Raw genomic sequence first — 21,120 nt, 5'->3', positions numbered from 1 at the left:
GTTCGTAATCGTGATATTGATGCTAGTTTCAACTTTTTGATCTTGAACTAGTGAAGAACTTTCAGTGTTTGACTATTCTTAATCTTGATTTGCTAATACAGAGAACATTATTTGTTTTATTTTAGAAGTACTCGAAGCCAAAGAAAAGTTGACGACAATATGGCTCCCTTTCAGACAGCTGTTACTCTTACTTCTGACGAGAATCGTGATGGGCAAGAAGTAATTGAAGTTCAAATTTTACCTCAGGTAAGTTAAGATCTGTCTACATCAAGTGCTACTTATCTCTGTTCCATTATATTTGCACTTGATGCGAAAACTGTTGAACTATTGAGGCACAGTTCCCACTAACTTAATTGCTTCTTGAATATTAATTGCTGGTTAGCTGTAGTTACACGTCACTGCTCAGTGTATATTTCCGTTCATAATCTCACATTTTAATGGAGTTGTAGTTTGTCAAATACTTACACAAAGCAGCATCATCACTTCTGTCACACACAACTGGTGCTGCTCTCTGGCAGGGTCGAAAAGTGTCCAGCAGTACGTACCAAACGGAGGCATTCTGTATCGAACAGTGGAAGAGAATAATTCGTAATTGTTGTAAGTTGAGGCAAACTGCGAACAAAATAAATACTGTCGTATTTCTATGCTTTATGTGAACGTGAGAAGTGCCCAAGCACGATTTTCAAATGGTTAAAATAACTTGGAATCGCGGAAGTTTGTTTCATCACAGTACGATACATCAACTAGGGAACGTGAAGGACCATCATCGTCGCTCGGTTCAAACACAAGAAGAGGTGAAATCCATCAGGGTGCAATTACAAAGAAATCCTATCTGAAAATAATTGCTCATTTACATATAAGATATTAATGAAAGAGGAAACAACCGATTTTTAACACATCATATCCTCTATAGTTATGAATTCAATAACGTACAAAGAGTGAAAAAGCGACCGACTGGATCGGAACTCGAACCCGGAATCTCCGATATATCATGCCGATGCGTTAGCCATTACGGCACTCAGTCCGACTCCCAGGACAGCCACCCACCCTCTCACTCTCGAGGTCAGTGCTCTCCGCTCGGACCACGTGGGTTGTATCACAGACCCCTGCTGTGCTTGGACAATCCCTGTGGATATGGTGTGTTAAAAAAATCGGTTGTTTCCTCTTTCATTAATATCTGTATGAAATCATAACCGTCATAGGTGTTCAATATATGGACACACGGATTGTGCAAGCACAGCAGGGGTCTGTAGTACAACCCACATGGTCCGAGTGGAGAGCACTGACCTCGGGATTGAGAGGGTGTATAGCTGTTCTGGAGGTCGAACTTGGTGGCATAGTGGTTAACGCATCGGCACGGTATGCCGGGGTTCGCGCGTTCGGATCCCGGTGCATTCGGTCGCTTTCGCTTTTTCACTCTTTGTATGCTATACTCATTTATTGTTTTGAATGTTGAAAATGAGTATGACCAGATATTGAATTCAAAACTGGGACTGAGAACCATCGCAGAAGTATAAACTATGATCACACCTCATTTGAGAGCGATTTGCCGTGAGAGAGCAAAGGCCTTGCTACAGTGATATGCAAAAGTCTCGGCGAATCCTCTAGAGCAATGAAAAAATATATGTTGAGGAATCACTTTAGGTTGTTTCCATGTCCAATGTATTCATCATCCTGCCCCCTTTGCATATCATTTAGTGGCAGTCTGAATCAAGGATGTTATAAAATAGAGGATCTGCCCATACGTATCTTCATCATATGAACTTAATGAAGCCAATAAACAACGGAGCATCGTCTGAGCCGCCACATCTGATTGGCTACTCTCGTTTCCGCCATGATTGTTGGCTCGAAACATTGCAATCTTAGTGGCGCGGAGTGGGCAGAGTAGGTGTGACGAAGCTGTGACGTATGGCTTCACGATTTTGTTGTATGGGCAGATCCTCTATAACATCCTTGGTCTGAATGGTCATATGATTGTTCCCGCCAAAAGGTTGTAAACTAGGGAAAGTTATGGTTGTTGTGGGCCGCTGAATAATGATATATGTGTGCAGAAATGCTTTTAGATTTTCCAGCAATCTTCGACATATAACGTTCGGAACATTTAAGTTGTGAAGGCTGGGACCTACTATTAATGTAGGGTTGGAATCACTACTCTGGTTTCCATCCGATATGTTATTCGCAGGAGAGTTTGAATTCGTGAATACATGTAACAAGAGCGATTAAGCTAATCATAAGTTGACGGGGTAACGCTGATTCCTAACTGAAACGAGGAGTAACAGTTCTGTAATGTCAGCTTGTTGCAGTTTGTTGGAATGGTAATAGCTGTTAACCCTTTAAACAGTAGATTAAGATTTTTCCGATTGGATGTAGATAACATTATTCAGTACAGGAGTTATCGACCAGTATTCCGCAAAATTTTGAGGAGGTGAAACATTGTAAAATTTTAGTAAGATTCTTTTGCAAGGATGGCACAAGAATGAAACAGTGATTTAAAATATTTCTACTAGAAAAGTTGTTCTAATTATTCCATGGAGACGGACTTTCGTCAAGAAGAATGATGTGATCCATGAGAATAGTTCTACGAGTCTCCTTGGGACAGTTTTAATGTAAACATTTTCTGGTAAGCATCACATGCGAGGGTTTGTTAGGTGTAACGTTTCGTTGCTCCTACTTCAGTTTGATTGTCTAAATAAAGGGCTATATGCCTGCTATGTTCCTCTTCATCTTCTGCATACTAATCAACATTTTATTTATTCTTTGAGCGAAGGAAGTTATCATCATATTTATGTATTTTACTATGTTATGTGGACTGAAACAATATAAAAATATTTGTATATAACAAATGTACATGTATGATTATCATTACTTTGTCTCTGTCTTGCTTTTCATCTATTTGTTACATATATATTTGTCATTCTACAGATTACGTAAGATGATAGATGGTTTTTAATGTGTTCATGTGGAATTGTTTGGCGCTGAATTCTTAATGTCTCGACAAGAAACGGAGAATGTCATTACGGCATTACGCAGCCCCGAAGTGAACGACAAAAGCACAATAACTTACTTTTCATACAGATGTTTATTTTCTAGCTTATACTATAGCCAAATGCTACACGGATCCAGTTAATTCTTTACTTGTTTAGAAGTTGTAAACCGAACACCACTTGTCTTCTTCCATTTTAATAAAGATCAAGAAAAGGTAGCAAAAGAATATTTCTGGGTCAATGCTATGGAATAACTACGGAAATATATCACTTTGAATTGCTTATCAGAGCTTGAAATTACAAAAAGACAGTGCTGCTAAAGTCATCTGTTTTCCTTAGTTATCTACTTTCCAAAAACTAAGCTGAGGTCTTGCATTTCGAAAGACTTTAAGACTACTTATTTTCATGTTATAAAATGTCGAAGTGCATTGTTGCCAGTTCTATAGCCAGTCTCCCTGTAGAATAATATTTACAAGTATCTCTGTGTCTATCTGTTGATAATTCTTCAGCCAGTCTCAAGTGTATAGTATTGAATTCATGGTGGATTGGAACATGTTGTTGAAAACTAAAGGAAAACTTAAAACACATTTTCGACGGCGAATTAGAACTATGCGTGAGATCAAAAAAGAAACCCACTTTCATGAAGGAAAGACTGTTTCGCTGCTTTTGTAGCAGAAATAACTGGCTTCGGTAGTAAATTATAAACATAGATACATCGTATTTTGCGCCGAAATTTTTCGTTTTTATCGCAGTTCTGTGATTTTGTGTATCTAGCTGCAATCCGATATTACTTTAAAAAAACACGTTGTTACTAATACAAGGTTCTCACCTACCTGGAAAACCTGAAAAAGTTAGAGAATTCAGCTTATTTGAAAGATGTCTTGGAAAACACAGGGAATTTATGTACGGATTTTTACTTCTAAGAGCTCATTTCTCTTTCTGCTTTACTAGGCTATTTGGTGGGGGATATTTTATAAAATGTATCTTGTTTTTTTCTCCCTCTTTTTTTTTCTTAGCAAAATTTCTCTACCTACACACACTAATATACATGTACGTACGTGCATAGTAGATGAGGAAAATACAGGTGCCTTTTTTTACACTAAATATATAGACTTGAAAAGTTGGGAATTCGTCCATGCCAAATAAGTGGAAACCCTGAAATATAGGGAAAAAAATTAACTTTTTCCGTGGCTTGAGTATTTCTTTTTCATTCAGAAGCGCATCTTTTTCACTCTTCGTTTGCATTACTATTGATTACATAGCATAATGGTAAGATCGCTCATCTCATGTGCGAAATGCCTCGTTCAATCACAAGGCCATGTGAATTTGTTTTGGACAACTCGTGTCCGTGAGTTTTCTTAAGGTTTGTCCATTTCCTCGTACATTCTCTCACAATCATTTACTTCCATTAATTAGCTATCCCTTTCAGCCTATGTGGGATATAAAACTAAAAATTTCTTTTCATTTACAACGAGTTTTGAAGCAGCTGTTCGAGATCACAGCCACAATGCTTTTGAAGCGAGTAGTTTGTAAATTAAATTTCACTAAAAAGGGCTGATTGACTTGCCTCGAAATCACTGTATTTTACCTTAAAGATTTTTATATATTTTTGTACAAAGCAAGTCACTTCTAGGATCAACGAAAACCCTAGATTATTAGGGGTACCATGTTGTCTATCATTAGAAATCTGTAATATATTGCTATTCCTAAATGCTAATTTTTGATTTAACTTTTAAGTATACTTGCTTTACTTATAAGACTTTACTATCCTAGCTTTGTCAGTAATTCACGAATTATGCTTCCAGTTCTCTTTTGCACTTACTATCGTGTAAGTTAGACAGTTTACGATACAGAAGAGCATTCTTACGAAAGTTACGCCAAACAATTTTCGGAATGATGCATCTACAATCGACTGAATTTTATAGGCACTCAAAAGGTAGTCCCTCTTCTGCAATACATTTACCCGCGCTTGAAGACAAGCTTTTGAAGCAATACTTGCACTTTACATGATGTGATCCGCTAAATTCCGTTTGAGAGAATAATCTGCGAAAGTATTGGTGGTATCGTTGCGTGATTAATCTACGAATGCCATCCATGTAAAGTTTGCAAGGTTAGCATCCGTGCCATTGACAGACCGTAGGCATCTGACCTTTTTACAGCTTCTTTAGAGGACCAAAGGTGTAAAATACTCAAGTTGAAAGATCAGTTGTCCTCAGTGTTAACAACATGGGCTTGGTCAGGGCAGGAGTAATCACTTGTTTCTGCACGTCCTTCCCGAAACGTTCTTTACTAGTCGATTTGTTGCTTATACGCAAGCGTTGCTAAATACGTTTTTCGTCCGACGAAACACTTCAATTGCTGGAGATAGTTCAGCAGTGAAGAACTGTATGACATCATGTTGATCTTGTTTGGACAAATTGTGGATAAAAATGTGGAACCACTTTCAACGGTTGTTCCTGCAACAGCAAAAGCATGGAACCATTATTTCTACTGGTTCAAGGATATATGTCACGATATACCACAATTACATTCTATTCATCACACCATATTCTGGTTATGGTAATCAAACGAATTTCAATTGATCAGTCCTCAGTTCCTTCTCATTTATGCGCTGAAACCTTGTAACAGCCTACATCTTAAAACTTAATCCCTATGAATTCTTTAAGTATTGGAAGTATTAAATACTGAAGATATCACGGTAGGTTCTTTGTTAAAGAAATCGTCTGTCATAATAACCCTATATTGGCTTGTATTCTGATGATTCCACGAAGCCTTTTCATCATAATTTCTCGAAAGGTTGAAGAAAAAGATTGATGGTTGTGTATAGGGATGGGAAAAAAAATGTCCGCTTCTTTAGGGTGAAAGTTTTCTTATAAAGGGCCTTTAAAAAAAAAAAAAAAGAAATTTTCGCTTTTTTGGGAGGGATTTTGTAACTTTCTTATTGAAGTACCACTTTTTGTTTTCCTGTAGTGGTTTCTATAATTAAGAAAGTGCGTTTAAAACTTTCAGTACCTATAAATCGTATGTTCAGTCGGAGCATCTGGCTGTCTCGATGGGTTTTCAAACTGACATTGCATTGTTTACCAGCAAGTGGGAATTATGCAATATACGATTTTACAGATGTCGTTTTGGTTGCCTAACCATCTTATGAAGTGCCTGGAAACTACATGTTGATATATGTGTTTTATTTGTTATCCAAATTCAAGCTGACAGGGAAGAGATATCATAAAGCAAGGAACAGATACAGAACAGTTTTCGTGTTGGTATACAGTTTCATCAGATCTTGTTCTCCGTCCGGGAAAAGCTTCATCGTGAGCTTCAGATATTCTATTAGAACATAATATGAGTCTGGTTTACAAAATTAATGTTATAGATTATAGATGTTTACAAAATTAATTTTGTGTATGCTAGTAGTTTAACACACTTGTAAGACTTCATTATTCAGAGAATTCCTTTTTTCTTTAGTGCTATATCGTATCAAAATGTTTTAAGTAAGAAACTTGTGGATTGTGTTCTCAACTTTTTCCAACTCGAATTTTAACAGTCATAATAAAATGAAGTTTTATTTGTACCATGAAATTTACTATATTTTCAGAACATCTGCTGCTAATGCCATTAAACATTTAACTGCATCGTCTAATAACTCCTCACAAACAATTCATTGGAGTTAAAAAAAAAAAAAAAAAAAAAACTTCGTATCCACCGATTTTCTTTGATTCTTGAATTTTCAAGGATATTTTCTTGAAAATGCTGTAACTAAATGTTTTTTCATGTTAAATGGGGAAAAAAGAGAAGAGGGGTACTGTTATATCTCCACTTTGGTTTTTATCAATAAAAGTAAAAATAGTAATAATAATAAACTTATTTATTTTCGAGTTCTTGAATCTCTGTATCAAACTTCAGTCAGTGAACTTCTTGTTAACCGATCTTGAAATAAGACGGCAACATCATCAACTCTTCGCGAAGGTTGGACCTCGGGCAGTCTGAGATTTCTTTTCCTTTGTGAACAATTTCCAGTCACGGTCTTTTAAATTCTATTATAATTTATTAATATTAATTGGTATCAATTATCTATTATAATTTATTAATTTATTAATATTTATTATAATTTATTAATATTAATTGGTATCAAGAAATTACAGACTCTCAGTCCAATTACAATTCCCAAGAATAGTACAAGAAAGAACAAAACAACCATGCATACAATATTGAAATTTAAGTAAAACATAACTGAGGGTGTCTGTCGGTCACGAAAGTCATGAAAAGGCTCGAAATTAGAAAACGGTCATGAAAGTCAAGAAATTTAGCTTTAGGGTCACTTTTTTTTTTTTTTTTTTTTTTTAAATCTCGACGAATATAAGTACAGACTGGAAGATTTTATTGTATAAAGTGTCAAAATTCACTGCCAAAAATGTCTATTGTCGGCTTTACACGCTACCAAATCGCAAGCAAAGTACGCTTCTATCGCCTACATGAAAATTCGCCCTAATTCATATTCAGATTCGCTCTTGAGACTGTCCTTAAGCTGGCATCATTAAGTAGTGGCGATGCAAATCGTATCGCACAGCCGAAACCACCTATGCATCTAGCCAGTTTATTCAACTGTGAGAAGATACCAAAGACTAAAGGAACAGCCTTTGAAAGTAGAGATAAGATAAAAATAAGTGCTGGAGAATATAGCTACTGTTATTAGTTTTTGAATGTTATGAAATTTTATGGTTTGGTAAAGGAAAGGTCACGAAATTTCATTTTAGAAATTTAGTAGACATCCTGTTAACTGAAATTACAATCAGATTATAAAAGATACAACCATACACGGACAGTGGTAAGATAAATAGAAACATTGTGATTATAAACTTTCTTCGAATAAAAGAAAAATCAGGAGTAAAACATTAGTGATATGTAAATGGTTCTTGGCATTTGATAAAGATTTGTATATCGGTGCGTCACTAAAATAAGGATTATATTTGAAAATTCTAAAATTTCTTATTGTCCTGTTAGGGATACCAAAATTAACAGCCTCAATTAATGGTAATTTGCCACTCAAAATATTATGAAGTAATTTAATATCGAACAAAGTTATTCGTTCAGATAGTTTTAGTAGACCAAGACGGTATCTAATTTTATAATAATAATAATAATATCTGTAAGTGTTACTTTGAATGTCGAGTTCAGTGTTGCAATTTATAATTGTAATTTCTTATGTGTACAAGTTTTTTTGGCAGATAATTTAAAACGAAATAATACTCTTCTTTAAAATCAGAAAGTTGAGCAGAAAGATTCACTTTGTGGGCGAATAAGTCATTTTTAAAAATATGAGTGCGTCAGTAAAAACTAATTTTATGAAAATAATTTAGTTTTTTCTGTTAAGATAAGAACAACGTACATTTATAATTAAAAATTCTTTAGAACAAAGTAGCTTAGTCTTAATCTACTTATTAGCAATCAGTTACATGGTAGTGACAATATTATTATTTTTCCAGGACGATAACTGGGGAGAGAACACGACGGCTGTAACTGGGAATACCTCAGAGCAATCACTCTCTGTGGATGACGTTGCTCAGTGGCCTACAGAACCAGATACAGGACTCAGCTTTCAGTGCCAGCGATATCTGGGTTCGTGCGTGACAGCAATATTATCACTCTCTGCCTTCCTTAGCCCAATCGCGATGGTTCTTCTGCCGAAATTGGGTTTCTTTCAAATGAGCAAAGAAAATCTCCAATGTGCTCCTGAATGTGAAGGGCTATTAATCTCCTTCTCTTTCAAATTAATCATTCTTGTTGTAGGCACTTGGGCAGTATTTTATCGCCAGCCCAAGGCCACAATGCCTCGCATTTTCTTGTTTCGTGCAGTTGTTCTCGTGTTAGTGCTTGTTTTCACATTTGCCTATTGGCTCTTCTATGCAGTTCGTGTGAACGAAAAGCAGGGAGAACTGAAGTATTACTCACTTGTGGTGTATGCAGGAAGCCTTGTTGATGCGTTACTCTTTATTCATTATTTGGCGGTGGTGCTAGTTGAGATTCGACACTTGCAGCCTATGTATTATGTCAAGGTAAGCGCATATTTCATGAACTTGACCCGACCTTTCCCTTCCATTTGTTCCTTAACCTTACATCATTTCAGGATTGATAAATAAGGAATGTGCATCTAGTATATTTCCTGTCGTACGTCTGTTTAAAGACACCCAACTTGTGATAATGAACTACATGTTTCTTCAATAATTCTTATACTAACATCCAATAATAAACTAATAATATTTATCACAGTTCTGCAACACAGATATTTTTGCTAACCAAACTGTACTAAGATAAATGTAAATAACGAGTAAAAAGACTTACGTAGTGACTGTGAATAATTCAACTAAAAGGGCGTGCGTGTATTCTTCGTCATATTGAAGGGAAATGAACTGTGTCTAAGAAGTGGACATTAATATTTTATTTGCAGTAACAATATATGTACTTCAGTATTAACATATATTCAAAGTTTTAATAGAAAATTAGTATAAACTCGGGTTAAGAAAATAAAATTAAAATATATATATATATATATATATATATATATATATATATATATATTTGTCAGTTGAATATAACTATAAGTTTGAGAGCTAGACAAGGGACGGTATTGCAGTAGAGTTGCGTTTCAACCTTTTTACCAGTAGCACATTCTCCTGATTCACCATCGTACTTGAAACTGTGAATTTGTGAAGTGGATGGTATACCGAGATTCCAAACTTGTCAAGAGGTCTTTGTATAAAATAAAAACAACGTATATACACTTGAATGAATAATAAATGAATGAATAAAAGGTTTTGAAACTTTTCACAAGAATTATACGTGCACCTTAAGTGCAGGTGTTGGAAATTCAGGTAACAATCATAGATTCCTACACAGAAATTCCCTTGGAAAAGATTAAGAGTTGTTTTAGGAATAATTAAGTACAGGATTCCGAAACGCAAGAGTACAATAATATCTCACAGAACAATAGCAGGCATCCGTACGTTATTTAAGTAATTATTATAGCAGTCATCATTTTCTGCATAGCGAGGAAATAATGGGTTTTACATTTCATTCTTGTATTTCTTATTCGAGAAACGTAAGTAAGAAGGGATAAATAAATTATATTAATTTATATCCCTTCTTATTTACGTTTCTCAAATACTTCTTTGACACAGACTATTAACTTAGCGAAGAAGAAAACTGAAAGAAAACTGTGATGTCTATGAAAACAACTTGTCAGTATCCAAATATTCTCTTTTTAATTTTATTCATATAATTTCGGCGGCTCAAAATTAGTCACCATCAGAGAGATAGAGAGGAAAAGAAGTTCGTGTTTTAGTTTAACTGAAGGTAAATAGTAGTACCTGTTATTCACTTGAATATTAGTAAGTTGTTTACTTTTTAACACAGGTAAAGTCTGTTAGATTTTTGTTAAGATTGAGAACGACTAACCTTTTTTTATGTGCGCTGGGATTCCTATTCTGATGATTATTTTCCTGACAATGTTTCAGCACCCAAGTTGTTGATGTGTTTAAACAACCATTACTATTGCTGCTGGATACTAATTGACAAACATTGGCTTCTAAATATTTTTACGTTAACCACCATAGAATATTCGTAGGTGTTGTTCAAAGATAAAGTTAGATCATCTTAAAGCTCAAATTAGGAAAACGTCAGTGCTAGAAGAAAGAAATGTATTTGGCTCATATTGCATGAGGAGCGAACATCCAATGTTAAAATGGATGAGGGCACCCTCCACAACAATTCAGATAAAATTATTAACGGTTTCATTCCAAAATGTTTATTCTCAGTAATGTGCTTCGATTTTCTGTGAGAGCTCATGTGATTTGTATCCCACGTTAACCTGTAGGTCCACGTCTCATATAGCTTCGGTGCTGAACGGAACGCTAAACTCCAAATTAACCAAACTAACTAACTTTAACCCTTGGGTATTACCGTGAAAATATATAGCATAGGAGACACCGTGGGGCCTCTTAGACACCCCAGTTAAAAATAAATATTGGTGTTCCATACAGAAATTTTATACAGATACATTTCTGAATGATACTTTATTGCTTTGCACTCCAGCTCAGACTGTCACCTTCGATATCACTGACACCATCATTTTCCAGAATAGAAAAGTAATACTTGATGACCTCGTTACCAGATAACAGGCGCAACTCCAACCTAGAATAGCCAAGTTTTATTGGGATTGTTATTTGAAGTAACGAGCTTCAGCCCTTTCAAACTAGCCACTTTCGTTATTCATAAGCTCTTAAAAAATATAAGCAGGTTTCAAGATATCTATTGCTTCAAACTATAACCTGAGGAAGAAAGAGACAAGATCACAAACAATGTAGCATAATGTAAGAAAACTTCTTTCTTACTACACATCCTACTTACTCTGGAACGATATAATTTCTGTCACCTATTGAGAATTATGTAAACTACTAATTTTGCTTGTTTGGTGAGAGGAAACAAAAAAATGATTAGTTACATGGGTACATACCCTTGTCGTTCTTTAACGACCCCAGTAGTAAACAATCAGTTTTACATAACAGCAAACGGTATTTTGTGTATATGAAGCATACACTGGGGAGAAAATATAAGAACAGACTTTAGATACGTTCATTTAAGAAATATACTGCATTAAATATCTCTGAGGTCCCCCAAAAGGACCCCACGGTAGTACACAAGGGTTAATTGTAGAATTTTCTTGCTAAAGAACTAAGATGAATAACATACAAAACTCTTTTAAAGGTTAACTCTCTTCAATTCATATCTTTCAGATGATAGAACAAGACTGGTTGCTTAAGTAATATAGAATCCCATGGCACTTAAAATACGTTAATGGTTGTTAAATCGTGTACATATTTAAACTATGTTGTTTGCGTATTAGAAAACGGTCTTACTTCCATTAGTTTATTATTTAAAATATTATTACGAATTGTAAGTTAAAAATTTTCGCGTATCAAATAAGTATTCCAACCTATGCCCGTACGACGTTTAGTACTGTAGTTTTAAACCTTCACTAGATGCACCGAGCATTATTAGAGAGGGAAGGATAATCTCAAAGGGGTTGAAAAGAATTTGACATAAGGATAAGAGATCTTCAAAAACTACATACAAGTCTTAAAAATATGCTATTAGAATCTCTGCTACCTTAATACACGTATTTAAAAATACAGGTACATGGGAAAAGTAGATATTTATTTATTTATTTATTTATTTATTTATTTATTTTTTTACCTTTTATTGCAGCGTTTCCCAACCGGTGTGCCGCGGCACACTGGTGTGCCGCGAGGAAGATCGAAACAAAATTATTAATTCTATAGCAATCAAATTGGAAGACATTGGAAACAATGTATATTTGTATTTTACATTACTATGAACCTGTACTATAAATCTACAATTTTAAGTTTCATGCTGTGTTACTTTTCTGTACATTTTTAATGTTGGAAAAAGTATTTGTTATTATTGTTATGACCATTGTCGCTTTTTTATTGTTGCAGACTATTTCGTAACTTGAAATTTTAAAATATCATTCAATCCTTTCGACAAATTACCTACATTTGTGTTTTAAAAGTGAAAGAGATTTGTTTGTTCGTTTCTTATTTAGTGATCTTCGTTCTTAGTGAAAGGTTGGATACAGTTTTCGAAAAAGAAAGTGTATTTTTAAAATCATGAGTTCTTTTTATTTCATTGCAATTGTTTTCTATTTTTAAATTAGAATAAAAAAATATTCACCACGGGGTCAAGAAACCAGTGATCAAGCTTTCTTCTCTGTGAAAAGGATATCAGTAATCACAGAAAAAATTACCACTGTATTTTATATTTACAAATAATAATGATATCTATATGAGTGTGCCGCGAGCATTCAAGTTACACCTGCAGTGTGCCGCAAGTTGAGAAAGGTTGGGAAACGCTGTTTTAATGTATTCTTTTGTCTTCGAGAATTTAAAATACTGAAGATTCTTTCGAAGGTAGAGAGTAAATCAGGTACGCAATATAGTGCGGTTTCAAATTTAGGGATGTTTTTCTGGTGGATATCCTTCAAAAGCCGTGTTTAGCCGAAGTTTTATCATTATTCTAAAATATAAGAAATTTAAGAAATAGGTTATTGCAGTAGATTCATTGCAACATTACTGAAACATAACGAAAATGACCAAATTGAAAAAAAAAAAAAAAAAACATTGGTTTAATATGGTAGTACAGTGTAGTATAGTATTAGCTTTAGTCAGTAGTTGAATTTTGTTATTTAGTTACACATATCAGAAAATCATAAAGTACAAAACTGGCAACTCATTATATTTTGTTGTCAAATACGACGAACGGAAGTAGTATATACTAATAGATTTTCTTTTATGCTTTTATTGTATGTGTAGAGTACGTATCTCTAGAGCTCCTCATTTACTTTATAAATGTAGTACTTTTAATCAAGATGTTGATAGGATTATCTGCCTATGTCTGTAGGTTGTTCGCAGTCCAGATGGGGAAAGCCGTTCATACTCAATAGGCCAATTAAGTATTCAAAGAGCAGCTGTATGGATCTTGGAACGATATTACACGGAGTTCCCGATCTACAACCCATATCTCGAACGTCTACCAGTGTCCAAATCTCGAAAGTCAGCGTCCAGCTTCAAGTTTTATGATGTTGATGGGATCACAAATTCAACTCTTCAGGTACGATATTTTTTAGATATTGACTTGATTCCCAGTGTATCTCTTCAAATATAGGTGCATATGTGCAAGTTACCTTGGTAATATCAAGGTAGAATCCCTCTTTGATATAGTAGGAAATTCGAAGCAGTCATTACGAATTGATTGAAGAAAAGAGAGGGTAAAATTCTAGTTTAGAAACACACACACACACACAAGAAGGAAACCTTTCTATGTGCATTCCTTTTAAACTTAGGTGTATTCACAGGTAATAATGACTTCTTAATTGCTCTACAAAATAGCACATGATAACTTAAGAAACTATTTACTCGTAGTCGAGTTATGATAGCGTCTATCGAACAAAATTTTGTTTTTGTTTTGTTACCTTAATGATCGAAGTTCTCTGTTCTTTGTTTACCAGACTTCCAAATTTCAAGTGACTTACAGAGTTTGTCCGGGAAGTGGTAGGACTGATTATTTCCCGTCTAAATGTAGTGAATGAGGGGGATGTTGCTGCGCTGGTTGGATGGTGGTGGGTCTTAGCTACCAGCGCACCAGTCGCCTCCAAGCCTTCACGGAGTGTAGATCGAGTTTAAGGTTAACACTTTTCAAGGTACCTTATCATCTCCACAATTAATCAGTTGTTACAGCAGCGTTACACGATGAAATTTTGCGTCAAACTGGGTAAAACTGTGAGTGAGACCCATGACATGACAGAGACTGCTTATGGGAGTGACGCCATGGGTCGATCAAGTGTTTTTGAGTGACACACATTGTTTCGGGAGGGAAGAGAGCAATTTGAAGATGAGCAACGGCATGAGTCAGGACGCCCTTTGTCATAAACTCATTTATTCATCATTTTGGCAATGTGCAGTTCAAGCAGTTTAATTCTCTTTTTAATTTAAAAGGACTAGCACATCCTAGCAGACAATGTTACTATGTGTGTGTTCTCTCACTCAGCGGATGCATGTGGGCGATGTGACCTTGATCAGCACTTCTTCAGGCAATCACAGCTCTGTCCGCTCTTACGTCACTCAACGCGTGAAACCCACGCGTACAGCGAGAGCCGAAGAGATTTAGCGGGAGGCAACTTACTTGGCGCCGAAGAGACGAATGTGTAACAGCTTCTCCTACCCTGCTGCAACAAGACACTATGAAATTATGCACTGTACTTAGTCGAATCGAATTATTTCTCACAATATAAGAAACATCTATATATATCATTATCTTAATGTTTATCTCCTAGTTTAAAGCTATGTAAGTATCAATATAATTAAAATTTCCGAATCTATTGACGAGTATTTTCTGCGATTGTGCATGTCATCTCCTATGCCTCGTGGCTGTCTATTTGAGTACATGGTGCTAAATTTACTTTTACTTATTATTTGTGTAATTTGTTAATTTTCGGAAATATGATGCTGAATCTTTTGCCTTTATAAAAAGTTGTACGTAGAATTTTTGCTTATGTGTAGTTGGCGTTGAAAGGAGTTTTCTTCGGATAACTTGTTTCATCGTCAACACTCGAGCAAACGTCCTATTTACGATTATATAATATAATGTTTGCTCTATTTGGACCACCATCCTATGGAGTAAACGTTATACCTTCAACGGCAAAAAGTGACGAAAAGTGCATTCTACGTGGAAGTACTTGAAAGACTCAGGAAACGAGTCGTCCGCGTCCGTCCAGCATGGCATCACATAGCTTCCCGAGCCAATCTACAGCCCAGATGTCGCTCTTGCAGGCTTCTTCCTCTTCCCCCGACTAAAAAGAGTCGTGAAAGGACGGTACCACGGCTCGGTCCAGGCCATTCAGGAGGCCGTAACAAGGGAGCAGAACATTCCAGTTTCTGTGTTCCAAGAAGCCTTCGGTAATAGTCACTGGAAACGCTGTGCTGATGCAGAAGAGGCATATTTTGAAAACTATTAAGTTGATGTGTCAAAATTGTGAATAACTTTAAAAAAAAATCAGTTCTGCTACTTTCCGGAAGAATCCTGTATAATCAGTTTGGGAGATCCTTTTCTTATATAAACGTGTGCCCATTTCGAAGTGAAATGAAATGTTTAGTTTTATGTTACACAATTATGTTCTTTAAGCGGAGGGAGACAAATGAATATGAAATTAGTGGTGGAATGAGAATGTGGGAAGAAACGAGCCCTCTCGGAAAACCCAGAGAAGGTCTTACCTACCATAAAATCTCCTAACCAGAGATCGAACCATTTACCTCTTCACACGAGACTTAAGCGCTTTACCAGTGAGCCACCGTGTACCCTTTGCGAAGTCCACCCTAATGTTTTATGTTGTACTCTTGGGTAATTGTTTGATTAGGTTCATTTCACCAGTAGGGACTTTACAGAGGTAATCTTTCAATTAACGCTGGAAAGACACTTTAGTAAAACGCTAATGTGTAACCGTTTTATGTGGCTTTCTAAACTTGCCACTTCGAATTTCGTTTTGAAAGTTTCTTTTGCTTTGTAATGTATGTGTTTTGGAGTTGAAGTTGTTAAATGAAACTTATATATGTAAGGCTTAGCGTGAAATCCAAATATTATTTACTCTCACCGAGAATCGAACTCGGACCGACGCACAGTGGTCCAGAAACACTCAAAACCTGGCCAAAATTACCTTTTCGTGCTAAAAGTTGAAATCCTGTTTTTTGTCTTGCAGAAATGTTATGTTATGCTAAAAATAAGACAAACTGATGGAAGAACATGTATAATAATGTGTTTGCACATATTTGTACAACGAGAATAATATTTCTCCACATGAAATAAAGCATAACAACAGCTTATGATTTTTACACATAAAGACTATCTGATTCACCCTCAGACGACAACTGTTAATGAATGCGAAACAAGAAGACAAAATGTTTTACTAACAATTTAAATAATATGTTTGCACATATTTGCAAAATGAGAATAATATTTTTGCACGTGAAATAAAGAATAACTGAACAGTTTATGATTTTTACACATTAACCCTATTCTTATTCATCCTTAGATGACAGCTGCTCTGGAGCCTCCATCCCTTTCAAAAGGTTCAGTACGGCTGAAGATAAGTTTCTTTTCTTGCGCTTCTGTGCCATGGGATTCCAAAGCGTGGATATCTTTGGGTCGCTTGTCACGAGAAGCCGCAACAACAGATCCTTCATTGTTTCTTTGCGTGAGCACTTTCGGGAATGATGCTCCCGATAATGTTTAATATGCTTATGTCGGGCTTCTTGGGCCTCCTCCGACATCTGCCCAATGGGTAATAGGTCGTGCGAGATTATTGAGGACCCATGAGCGAGAATTTTGTGAATGGAGGCGGGCATGTAGAACGACGAATAATGCTTGATGTAGAGATCCCTGATATCGTTTGCCCAAGCTTCAAATTTGTTTGGATCGATAGCCAGTCCACAAGACAAGGCCTGCAGCAAGACGCCACACTGCTCAACAAGCTTTTCATTCAGACCTGTTAGTGCTGCAACTTGATAGTTTGCAAAAAATCGTCTGGCTGTATTGCCCTCGTTGGAAGTACCACTGCCGCCTTGCCTCGGTTCGTCAATATTAAGGTCTAACTCAGCTTTCATGGCCTCTTGGATCTCTTTTTTCTTCTTCATCATGGTCGGTTGGTCGCCTTTCCGCACCTGCCATTTCTTAATATCCAAATGGTATGCCACATGCAGCAACCACTCCATAAATCTAATCCAGACATATAGCGTGGACAATCCGAATCGGAAAGTTTCCGGTTTTTCAGCTCTGGATCCCTTCTAGAAGAAGTTCATTTCTTTTGGAATAGCGCCGCATACGTAGCAAGTTTGTGCCGATCTTGTTTGTGTCACGGCGTTACATATTTTGCCATCTACCATTGTGAACTGCAGATTGTGTGTAACCTCGAATTCAGTTGTTTCTATACTGCGATCTCGTAACGGTGGAATACTGATGCAGCTTGGAGTCAGGCACCTAATTTGCTCTTCCATTAGGCTAGCTTCTTGCCTTCCAAGTTCTTCAGTTTCTTTCCTGAATTGTAACTTTATCGGCCGACAATATCTTGTGGATGAGGGACGTTGATTTTGCCATACTACAACTCCTTTTTTCTCATAATAAAGTTGCAGGGGCACAGCTGACGTGAAACAAATGTCACTGTCTTGAAAGCCCTCCTCCCGAGTTGTCTGTATTGGGCTTGCCCGGAGGTTCCGTCGCATCCCCATTTCGTAATCAGCTACAGAGATTTTTGATACTTTTCTGGGATGGTTTCGAGCACAGGTTCCTGTACTTGCAGAATTCTTGCAATTGCATGGTCGAGGAGAGATTGTAGAGCTACTTCAGCTACAGATTCTGTGACGCTAATGACTTCAGGATAGCAGTCTTTCTTTGCGTCCAGAACATGGTTGTAAGCAGGATATATTGTGATCCAAATCCTTCGCCCCGTTTCTTAGCAGCTGGTACTGCTGACGTGTCAGATCCCCCTCGAGTATAAGTGCTAAAGCCTCCTCTGAGTTGTAACATTTGGGATTCTGTTTTTGGGTATGTGCCCTTGACTTTCGAATCTTGCCAGCACTGGTAGGCGATTCTTCCATTTCCTGAAGTTCCGTTTTTTCCAAATCTCTCTCCTCTCTATATTTCATTTGAGTAGCATAAGTAAGAGTAGTACCGCTGAATGAGAAGCGCAAAGTTTCTGTTTTTCTCCTCTTCGAGCGCTCGCTGCTCACAGAGAAAGCCACCTCTGGTCGTCCAGGTCCAGCTACACCTGCTGAAGTCGATGGCCCCCAGTCGTCTTCACTGACAGGTTCAGTCATCATTAAGAACTCACCGTCCAGCCAATCCGCATTCTCCTCTTCCAATTTTTGGTAATTCCTGTTGCACTTGTCAAGCATGTGAAACAATTTCGAGCAGAACACGTACACACTCTGCTTGGCTTCCTTTGACAATTCAGCAAATGCTTTATCTTTGAGGTACGTGAACAGGTGCTTCTTTTTCACAGCTCTGTCTCCTTTTGCCCTCCGAATAACCTCCCATAGCTGTCTTCTTGATGTTTGATAGGACACGGTTGAAAAATAGAAGAAAAAATACAGTACAAAATAATTTTGCACTTTGTACAATGAGTCTTATCTACAACATAAATATTTCACAGACGAGCAAAAATGAGCAAGTTTGGTTTATGGTTTCTGAAAGAGGAAGAGTTGAACTACTTCCAGAGTGCGATACCAAAGTGGAAGTCAAAAGATAACTCTACGAGAACAAAAAAATACACATAACATTTCTTGCTCCAACTTACTTGCATTTCATCCCCTGTAAATCGATAAATATAATAGCTACATACTAATTTAAACTCATCATCATAAATAATAATCTTTATAGATGTGACAAAAGTACTTCATTTCACCTGGCTACAGGAAGGCTAGGTAGAAAACATTCCCACACTTTGTTGGCGCTAACTTAGAAATCTTCAATAATTAATGCACAAGGTCAACCTCTCACTTCGGAAGTCAATTTTTGACTAAGGGGTGACAATTTCTTTAAGACCCAAGTAGGTTTCAATACCCCAGGTCATTGACTTTCAAACATATTTAGTTGTTTGCTATTTTTAAAGAGTTGGTTTTTGGCCAGGTTTTGGGGGTTTCTGGACCACTGTGCGACGGTACAAAATATGAGAATGATAGTCTTTTATACACTAGGGAGCGCACTCATTTTGCTTATTTTGGTTGTCTGTTAGTCCTACCATTACATTCCAGGATATAATGGTGATGAGAGTAGAACTTGTTCAATAAATACTTGCACATATTATTTCGTTTATGACTAGAATATTACAACACATTTATTTGTCATCATATTCTAATCTAATTTAATTGTAAACATAAATTAAGAGAGAAAGGTATTCTTTGAGAAAAAATGAACGATACATTGTTTTACCTAAATGTTAACAAGCTTGTTGCAGTAAGCTCAAATATATGGAAGTAATTCATCATAAAAACAATTAAGAAATCAATTTTCTTAATAAATCAGTTTTAAAGTAAATTCATCTCATATCTGTTAAGACACGCTGAGAAGACTATTTTAAGCCGAAATTCCTACAGTTTAATATTACAATAATTATGAGAGTTTCAGTACAGTTGCAGACAAGATTCTCTGAGCTGAAAGTACCCTAACATCTACAAATGACGAATAACAAGAATTGTGTTTAAATTAAACTACTCAGAATAGTAATTTAATCATCGTAACTTCACCTTTTCGCTATATATTCCTGTTTCTTCCTGCTGTATATATATTCCTGTATGTAAACTTACTTTTCATAGTCAGTAAGTTTTCACTCTCTTTAAGTTATTTTGTGAGGTGGAGGAAGGGACTTCCGTATTTTTATGTTTAGTATAACAAACAATGAAATTGTTATTTACTCGTACAGAGTACGTCACAAGCTCTGTTTTTGACATAATGCAAAAATAAGACTGTTTTGCTAGTGTCTGGAATTCCACCTGAAATTGTGAAAAAATAATATTTTTATATGTTTTGTGTCTCTTAGATTTTATTATATTGTTGGGGCTACGGTAACTCAGTGGTAGAACGTTCACCTCTGGTGCATAGGGTCCCTGGTTTGGTCCCAGCTCGCGCCAAGTGAACTTTGTGGTGGACAAACACCGTGTGCGTGGGTGTACTCGGGGTTCTCCGGTTTCCTCCCACTTTCTTCCACCATTTTATTCATTTTTCATCATCATCATCTCCTTTAGCGTAACCGGGATAAGCGTGGGACGTAAAAGTCAGATTTTATTTTTTGTTGTTGTTATGTCATGTCTTGTAATATAAACTTAATGTATATAACATATAAATGTTACACCTTCACAGGGCCAGTCGAGAGCTATGTTAGCAGCACATGCTAGACGTAGAGATTCCAGCCACAACGAACGATTTTACGAAGAACACGACTATGAACGACGGGTAAAGAAGCGCAAAGCGAGACTCATTACGGCAGCTGAAGAAGCATTTACTCACATTAAAAGACTACAAAATGAACAAGGTATGTGGAGAGCCTTCCTTCGAGGTTATTTCAGGAGAAAAATTTTATTGAGTCGACCAACAGTTTATAATCATTATTGTTGTTATAATATCATAAGTGCCGGACATACTGACCAGAATTTCAGGTCCATATTCGAGCGGTTTGAGAACCAGCCCCCAGCTATGTGGAAATCGAGGCGAGCATCGATCTCGATTTTGCCTCACACAAGGAAATCATCACCCATCGTAGTGATCTCTTTCCTTGATACTCGACGGATGATATCCAGATGAGAACACACCAGGAACTGATCCAGGAACTTTGCTCATCTGTAAACAACTTGAGTCACAATCTGGGTTCAAAAACAATGTTAATGACACAACAGACGGTGTCCCCTTTGCTCTGAGGTTAATGGAACACAGACAGATCTACTTGGAAAGACCTTTCGTGAAGCCTTCGACGCAAGCTTTCGAGCTAGCTGACGTGCAAATATGATGAGTTGGTGCCTGG

At 36.5% G+C, this 21,120-nt stretch overlaps 1 protein-coding gene across 1 annotated transcript in view; it reads left to right on the top strand.

The window, feature by feature from the left end:
* Positions 1 to 21,120, top strand: part of Vang (Strabismus domain-containing protein Vang) — a 32,068-nt gene that overhangs the window by 5,957 nt on the left and 4,991 nt on the right. Inside the window, exons 3-6 of the mRNA XM_081758657.1 lie at positions 126 to 246; positions 8,468 to 9,037; positions 13,458 to 13,667; positions 20,463 to 20,634. Coding sequence (XP_081614783.1) covers positions 126 to 246; positions 8,468 to 9,037; positions 13,458 to 13,667; positions 20,463 to 20,634 — 1,073 coding nt within the window. The remainder of the gene's footprint in view (positions 1 to 125; positions 247 to 8,467; positions 9,038 to 13,457; positions 13,668 to 20,462; positions 20,635 to 21,120) is intronic.

Source organism: Thermobia domestica, chromosome 5, assembly GCF_964235325.1.
Source record: "Thermobia domestica chromosome 5, izTheDome1.hap1.1, whole genome shotgun sequence".
Lineage (NCBI taxonomy): Eukaryota > Metazoa > Arthropoda > Insecta > Zygentoma > Lepismatidae > Thermobia > Thermobia domestica.
Note: the sequence above shows the minus strand (reverse complement) of the source record. Positions and strands in the feature narration are given on the sequence as shown.